Source organism: Panthera tigris, chromosome E2, assembly GCF_018350195.1.
Source record: "Panthera tigris isolate Pti1 chromosome E2, P.tigris_Pti1_mat1.1, whole genome shotgun sequence".
Taxonomy (NCBI): Eukaryota; Metazoa; Chordata; class Mammalia; order Carnivora; family Felidae; genus Panthera; species Panthera tigris.
Window position 1 is genome coordinate 15,695,698 of NC_056674.1, and position 8,290 is coordinate 15,703,987.

The following is an 8,290-nucleotide window of genomic DNA, read 5'->3' on the forward strand; positions in this document are numbered from 1 at the left end:
TATAGTCCTAGGAGTAGAATTGCTCAGTCATACAGTAACTCTTGAGTTTTACCTTTTGAGGAACTGCCAGACTGTTTTCCAAAGTGGCTGCACCATTTTACATTCCCATCATCAGCGTATGAAGGTTCTGATTTCTCTGCATCTTTGCCAACACTTGGTATTTCCTATTTATGTATTTATGTATGTATGTATGTATGTATGTATGTATTTATTTAGAGGCGGGGAGGAGCAGTGAGAGAGGGAGAGAGAGAGAATCCCAAACAGGCTCTGAGCCGTCAGCACAGAACCCAATATGAGGCTCCAACTCACGAACTGAACTGTGAGATCATGACCCGAGCTGAAATCAAGAGTGGGATGCTCGACCAACAGAGCCCCCCAGGGCCCCTTAAAGATTTTGTTTTTTAGTAATCTCTGCACTGAACATGGGGCCCAAACTCACAACCCCGAGATCAAGAGTCATTCACTCCACTGACTGAGCCAGCCAGGTGCCCCCCCACTTCTTTATTTTACACACAAGTCAGGGGCCCCTGGGCGGCTCATTCAGCTGAGGATCCAACTTCGCCTCAGGTCATGATCTCACCGTTAGTGGGTTCGAGCCTCACGTCGGGCTCTGTGCTGACAGCTCAGAGCCTGGAGCCTGCTTCAGATTCTGTGTCTCCCTCTCTCTCTGCCCCCCGCCCTCTTTCTCTCAAAAAATAAACATTAAATTTTTTTTGAGATACAAGTACCTTATCAGAAATATGATTTCCATTTTTTCCCCATTCTGTGGGTTGTCTCTTCACTTTCTTGATTATGTCCTCAAACACGAAACTTTTAAATTTTGATGATGTCCAGTTCATCTATTTTTTCTCTTGTTGCTTATGCTTTTGGTGTCATAGCTAAGGAACCATTGCCTACTTATAGATAGTTTTAAGCAGGGATGGGGCATGGCCAAACTTAAGTTTTAAAGTATCATTTTTGCTGCTTAAAATTAAAAGTGGGAATACTGGGGGTGCCTGGGTGACTCAGTCAAGCTTCCTACTTGATCTCGGCTCAGATCATGATCTCATGGTTCATGAGTTCAAGCCCCACATCAGGCTCTGCATTGATGGTGTGGAGCCTGCTTGGGATTCTCTCTCTCCTTCTCTCTGCCCCTTACCTGCTTGTGCACTCTCTCTCTCAAAATAAATAAATAAACTTGAAAAAAAAACTTTAAAAGAAGTGGGAATACTGGTGGGGCGCCTGGGAGGCTCAGTTGGTCGAGCATCCGACTTCAGCTCAGGTCATGATCTCATGGTTCGTGAGTTCAAGCCCTGCATAGGGCTCTCTGCTGTCAGCACAGAACTCACCTCAGGTCCTCTGTTACTCCCCCTCTCGCTGCCCCTCTCCCACTCATTCTCTCTTTCTCATTCTCAAAAATAAATAAACATTTTTTTTAATTTAAAAAAAGAAGTGGGAATATTGGTGAAGTAACGGACTCCTGTGATCGCCCTTGTTAAAATTGCAACCCCGCCCTCATTCCATTTCCCCTTTTCTGCTTCGTATTCCTTCATAGAACTTGTCATATTCTAATAAGCTGTATAATCGTGCTTACTTATTGTATTTACAGCCTGTCTCCACCACGAGGATATCAAGTCCCTGAGGACTGGGCTTGTCTTCTGTTCTCTATCTCTAGTGCCTAGAACAGTGTCTGGTGTGTGTGTGTGTGTGTGTGTGTGTGTGTGTGTGTGCGCGCGCGCGCGCACGTGCGTGTGTGTATACTACTGAGATTTTGCATATATATATATATATATATGTATAAAGTTGAGAGGACTGAAGGGAGCAGGTGCCCTCTCCCTGTGCACAGGTCACCAAGAAACCCGTAGGGAAGGGTGTTGGGGAGGAGCCTGGTAATAACTTGAGTGGTTATTACCCATCTGGATGCTATCGGGCTTAGGGAGCCTGATATGAGAGAGAAGCTAACAGACGACATGATGTCAAATGAATACACACTTGTTGAATAGAATGAGTGAATAAATGAACGAAAGGCTGCGTGGGTGAATGAATAATTGAAATAACGAACAAATGATGTGCTATGAGTACTCTAGTTCCATTTTCCCTTGCAGAGACAGATGGCACGCGGGCTCCTGCACCGTCCCTTGAAATCGCCAGGGGGCGCAGAAAGGCCGGGTCCCCAAGAGCCTGTCCCAGGACCCCGCCCCCCGCCCCGGGAGCCCCAGCCGCGGGAGCCCCAGCCGCCGGGCCCCGGCCTGGGACTCCGGGATCGCGCCCATACCTAGACCGTGCACGGCTGCGGGCTTTACTCGGTGCAGAGACCAGTCCCTGCGCTGCAGGCGGGGAAACTGAGGTCCGGGCGCCTGGGGCGGAGCTGGCCCCCGGGCGAGCCCGAGCCCCCGCCCCCGGCCGGCCCCGCCCCGGCCCGTAAGAGGCCCCCTGGGCGCCTGGCGAAAGCGCACAGTGCTGCGCGGGGGCCGGGGCCAGGACCGCGATGGCAGCTCAGCGGCTGGGCAAGCGGGTGCTGAGCAAGCTGCAGTCTCCGTCGCGGGCCCGCGGGCCGGGGGGAAGCCCCGGGGGGCTGCAGAAACGTCACGCGCGTGTCACCGTCAAGTATGACCGGCGGGAGCTGCAGCGGCGGCTGGACGTGGAGAAGTGGATCGACGGGCGCTTGGAGGAGCTGTACCGCGGCAGGGTGAGGCAGGGAGGGGTATGGAGGGGTGGGGGGAGGGACCCACAGACCCCGGGCCCGCACACTCTACGCCCTTCGGGTCTCCGGTTGCTTGTGCTGGCCTCGGTCACACAAGAGAACGCACGCACGGGACCAGGCACTCATGGGACTCCTTGGCCCTAGTGTCTCCCCTCCATGGCACTATGCTTGTGGACACGGACACACACTTGGGTCTCCAGAGATGTGTCCAAACACCTGGGGAAGGCCAGTGATTGAGCACACGGGGGGTGAGGAGGCAAAGTTGCAGAGCCTGAGCGGCCATATCTGGAGAAAAGTTGGGGGAGGAGGAGGTCTTAAAGCCAAACATAGATATGGTGACGGGGAAGATACTAAGAAGACGAGACGCACAGCAAAGGAAGCAACAGCATTTACAGACGTGCACAGTGACAAGTTAGAGCCACTAGCAGACACAGCAACAGAAGCAACAGCCAGGTACAGATGTACAGACTCTCAAGGACACTCGCTGTGGTCACCTACAGATCAACGTGTGCCGTAATTCCAGGCACCCACAGGCACCCTAGCACAGGCCACAGCCCCATGCAGACACACAGTTACAACGACAACCACACAAAAGGGCTCCGGTTACAGCTCTTCATAGATACACAGTGTAGCAATTCACAGACGGTCCCAGCTTCACCTACCCCGGGACACCAAATGGTTCAACTAACAGCCACCCATTTTCTCCTAAAAGCAAAACCAATAACCACGTGGCAAACACAATGGCAGATGCGACAGCCACTCACAGACATAAAATCACAGGAATGACCGCTACACCCGGACAGAAAACCACACAAGCGACACAGGTAGAAACAGATGCCCGACGGCAGAAATTACCGCCGTCCTGTCCGTGGGCACCCGGGGCCGAAGCTACCGCCTGAGGTGTTGACGCAGAGGCCGCAGACAGACATTTCACATGCTGGGCTGGAGTCTCTGCTTGAAGTCAACACCGTGCAACACAAAAACGTAGTCACGGGGACCTGATGGTTGTGTCGCTGTACCGGCAGGACGCACAAATGCTCCTCAGCACGGCTTGGAGGCGGAAGGAGCCATGGCCCCTCACGGTGACGTGGGGTCCTTTTGTTCTGACATGCGGGTAGGCTCCTGGAAGTGGACAGAGAAGTCCAGTTGCCAGTGGTAGGTGACATCCTCAGACAGTGGGCGCTATAGCTGCCATGACACATTGACGATGACACAGCTAAGCCAGAGCCACACGCCTCCCAGTCACGGGACCATAGGCCCCCGTGCAATACACACACACACACACACACACACACACACACACACGAGGCCGCACACCTCTGCCTCTTGGGCCGGCCCCAGCCCCTTGGCATCGGGCTCTGGCTCACACGCAGAGCCTCGCGCAGGCTGTGTGACACACTTCTAGACTCTCCCTGCCTTTGCCCCTTCTCCGCACACAAACCCAGGACCAGCCAGCCCTGAGGTCCACAGTGAAGTCAGAAGCACTTTGGGTGGGGGAGGAAAAAATCTGTAGCCTCAGGGATCTCTTGCTTTGACAGCTGGATTCTGTCCCCCACAGGGATAATGAGCCTGCATTTGGCTCTTTGCCCCAAGAGGCTATACTAGAAATCCCCCTTGTGGCTGCTTACAGTTGGGCTCGTGGCTCATCCCGCCCGTCCACTCTGGGGGGCTTTGGTGGCCACCTCTCTGGACTGACCAGGGCACACTATTGGCCCTGGGGGCTGCCCTGAGCCCTACCCACCCTTGCTGTCCTCTTGGGCAAGGGGCTGCCCCCAGCAGGAGGCTCTGGCCTGCCTGCTCCCCTCCCCCACACCTAGTGCTTAGACTTTTCCTTGAAAGGGCAGAGCCAGCCCCTCTCCTGAATCCCAGAATCTGACATTCCAAGACTCGACCAGGCCTGTTTCCCACTATGGGAACTGGGGCCAAGAGGAGAGACCTGTGCCAGCCCCAAGGCTCTCTGGGCCCTGGGGCCCAGGCATCTGAGCTGGTACAGGCCCCTTGGCCTCTGTCAACCCATCTGTCACCCCTCCCCCTCCCCCCCCCCCAACACCCAGATGTCCCGCCTTGGCGGTGCTGTCCCTGACTGCCACATTGTTGCTCCAGAACACGCCAGCTGGGCCCTGGGGCTGGTGGGGCTTCTCCAGAGCCCTGGACAAAGGCGAGGGAGGGACAGGAAAGGGACCCTGACCACCCCTCCCTCCCTGCCTTAGGAGGCAGACATGCCTGATGAGGTCAACATTGATGAATTGTTGGAATTAGAGAGTGAAGAGGAGAGAAGCCGGAAGATCCAGGTAGGTGGGGGTGGGGTGGGGGGGGGGAAAGCTGCCGCCCCAGCAATAGTTACCAGGTTTATTGAGCACTTAGTATGTGCCAGGCACTGTTCCAGTTGTTTTGCACTTAACTCATTTTATCCTCACAAACCCTGTCAAGGGTTTATCATCTCCGTTTTGTTATTATCACTATAATTATCTCCCATTTTCCAGATGAGGAAAATGAGGCCCAGAGAGATTTAATCACTTGCTCAGGGCCCCAGCTCAGAAAGAGCGGAGCTGGGAGTCAAGGCCAAGCAGTCTGACTGCTCTGACCTTGCTGTCAGGACCTGTGCTCTCCCAGAGACAGGAAGTACTGTGTGACCTTCTGGCCCTTTCTGGATTCAGAGCTGGTCACGGTGCGAGTTTCTGGACTCTACCCTAACGCCCTCCACCACGCCCCCTCTGCCCCTCCTTGCTCCGTAAGACCCTTGGGCCATGTTCCTCTCTTGAAACCAGATGGGAAGTCCACCTAGAGTCTGACTTCCTTTTGTCTTGTTGCCTCGGGGCTTTGTTGGGAAAGAAGGGGCTGGAGGGGATTAGGTGCTAGTCATTTACTATTTTCTCTTTTTTTTCGGGGGGCTGGGGTGTTTAGGGACTCCTGAAGTCGTGCAAGAACCCCACAGAGGTGAGTTTGCCCTCCCACGCGGCAGGCCCTGTTCTGGCCCCCTGCATCCTGGGGGAAAAGGGGGTCCCTGGGGAGGAGGGAAGGCGCTGTCTTGCCCAGGGTCGTCAGAGGGAACTCTGGGGAGCCCTCTGTGTCGCTCAGCCCTTTTCTCATCTCCAGTGGTGTCTTTGTCTTCCTCACCCTGGCTCCTCTCTCCCCATCTGCCACTGGGGCCCCATTATCTCCTCCCCACTGAGACGCTCCCCATCTGTCTCCGGTTTCTGCCTTTCCTCTGCTGTTCTCTCCTTGGGGCCTCCAGTCTTTGGGCTCAGCCTCTCTCCGGGTATCCCCTACTCCCCTCCCTGGGCTGCTTCTCCCTTCCCCACCTCTGGGGCCCTCCCATCCCTGCAGGCCCTGAAGCTGAGCGGCCCAACCCCTCCCACTTCCTTCCCTGCTTTAAAAGGGAAAAATATTCATGTTTCTCTAAATGGCTCTGGGCTGCCTGAGGGACAAACGTCATTGTGTGTCTGTCTGCCCTGGAGCGAAGGCCTCTGTCCCTGGGGACCTTCCTGGTGATCTCTTGGCCTGAGAAACCTCTTGATGTCTCTCTGTGGCTATTTCTTCTCTGTCCTTTCGTCTCTCCCTCTGCATCTGTCTCTGTCTCTGTCTTGGTCCCAGTTTCTGGGTCTCTATCTCTCCCTGTGTCTCTCACTGTTTCTCTCCGACTCTCTCTGTGTGTCTCCCTCTCTCTTTCCCAGTCTCTGCCTTTCGTCCCCCTCCCTAACTACCCCCACTCCCTCTCACTGACCAGGTCAGAGGGAATGGGGGCTGGGTGGGTGGGGTTGGCCCCACCCCTCCCCATGTTCTCAGGACCCCTGCCCTGTCCTCAGGACTTCGTCCAGGAGCTGCTGGTGAAGCTTCGAGGCCTCCACAAGCAGCCAGGTCTCCACCAGCCCAGCCCCTCTGGTGACAGCAGCCTGAGCCCCCTCCAGGGCCCGGCCCGGACCGCGCCACCCTGACCTTCTCGCCTCTGCGGCCCCCTCCCTTCTCCCCTTCACTCCACACCGTCCTGGCTTGTTTATAAGTTGTATGTAATGGTTCTATAACAACACTGCGTGCCTGTTTTTCCTCTCCCTGATCACTGGGCTTCCCCGAGCTCCCCCAACACCTCCCTCTCTCCCGCTGCGTCTCCTTGTGTCCCAGCACCCGCAGCTGGCCCGACAGATGGTGGCTCACGCCTCAGCCAGAGAGCATGAGAACAGGCCCTGCTGACCTTGCACCCCTGCCCCCCGGGACTCATCTTGTCATTCCCCACCCCCCCACCCCACCAGCCTTGGTCGGCCCAGCACAAGCCAGCAAGGCCCCAGTAGGTGTCATTCAGGGTTCCTGTGGGAATGATGGTCTGTGGTCCTTGCATCATGGGAGACGTGCAAAACCAAACGTGCCCAACATCACCACAAGATGCCATGAACAGACCAATTTAAGGGGGCTTCCTGAAGAAAGTGACATTGAGGCAAGGCTTTGAAGGATGCATGGGAGTTTGTGTGAAACGGGTACCCTTATCGGAGGACTCTGAACCTTGTGGGTGGAGGGACTGACATTGAGGCTAAGCCGGGGAAGATACCAAATATTGGCAGGGCCATCGGCTAATCAGGATGTACAAGTCCCCTGGAGCTGGATCAGGGAGGCCCCTGGGCTGGAGCAGGGGGAGGCCTGAAGGGTTACAGGGGAGGAGCTAGGGCTCAGAAGTTGTGGTAGCTATTTAAACCAAACTAGAAGTATTTCAGTATTTTAACAGATCTAGTTGTACCTGTAGTCCTGGCTGTGTACAGTCAGGATACGGGGTGGGCCAGGGCCAGAGCAAGGGGATCTCTGCCCACCCCCACCCCACCCCCCACCCCCCCAGGGCAAAGCACACTTTCACATATTGCCTCTACTACTGACTGGATTTGAGGTCCCAGCCCCTGTCCTTACCCCGTGCCACCCAGCAGCCCAGCTAGGCTCAGGCACCCATCCCAGGGGGTCTGAGCTCTGGCAGGAAGAGAAGACGTGGCTGAAGAAGAGGGGAATGCAGGGACACCTTGCCTGTCCAGCCCTTCAGGTGGCCTTGCTGTCCCTACACAGACAGACTTCAGGCTTCAGTGTCTCCCTTCCTCCACCTAAATGCATAGAGAATGAATGTGTGGAAGATGGAGGTATCCCTCCTGGCATCCGATCACCCGGGCCCATCTCCCAGAACATCCTCTGGGGCCCACGGAACCCTTTGAACTTCCCTCTCACAACCTGTTTTTGGCTCCTCGTTTTGTGGAGGTGGTCTGTGCTCAAAACTTAGGTTCTAAAGTCCTGGGTGTCCCATGTGTTGAGCTTCCCAGTTTCCTCATCTGGAAAACGGGGACTTCACAGATGAGGAAACTGAGGCCAAGTTTAGTGCCATCATGTGCCCAAGGTCACACATCTGGAAAGTGGCACTGGTCTTCAGTCCCTTGCACCTGACTTCAGAGCCCAACTACTCAACTCCTACCCTACAATGCTCCTATAAACCATAGCGGTGATTGCTATGCTTCAGTGTCAGGAAGAGGTTGACTAACTCATACTACAGTGTTAGTGACTGCTCATACTCCTGAGATGTCCTATCATTTTAAATGTTCATTTTATTTTTGAAAGAGTGTGAGCAGAGGAGGGGCAGGGGGT

General features: G+C 55.1%; 1 protein-coding gene across 1 annotated transcript; it reads left to right on the forward strand.

Annotated features, from left to right (window-relative positions):
• The first annotated feature begins 2,279 nt into the window (after positions 1-2,279).
• Positions 2,280-6,852, forward strand: PPP1R14A (protein phosphatase 1 regulatory inhibitor subunit 14A). The gene is made up of 4 exons (XM_007096969.3): positions 2,280-2,668; positions 4,894-4,974; positions 5,588-5,620; positions 6,490-6,852. The coding sequence occupies exons 1-4, from the start codon at positions 2,468-2,470 to the stop codon at positions 6,616-6,618; spliced, it is 444 nt and encodes a 147-aa protein (XP_007097031.3). The 5' UTR covers positions 2,280-2,467; the 3' UTR covers positions 6,619-6,852.
• The last annotated feature ends 1,438 nt before the right edge of the window (positions 6,853-8,290 follow it).

What these genes read in the sequence shown, in the direction of transcription:
- PPP1R14A (XM_007096969.3), top strand. Translation starts at nt 2,468, where the DNA reads ATGGCAGCTCAGCGGCTGGGCAAGCGGGTGCTGAGCAAGCTGCAGTCT. An exon ending in AGGAGCTGTACCGCGGCAGG is followed by an intron (nt 2,669 to 4,893) that starts GTGAGGCAGGGA and finishes TCCCTGCCTTAG; the next exon opens with GAGGCAGACATGCCTGATGA. An exon ending in CGTGCAAGAACCCCACAGAG is followed by an intron (nt 5,621 to 6,489) that starts GTGAGTTTGCCC and finishes CCCTGTCCTCAG; the next exon opens with GACTTCGTCCAGGAGCTGCT.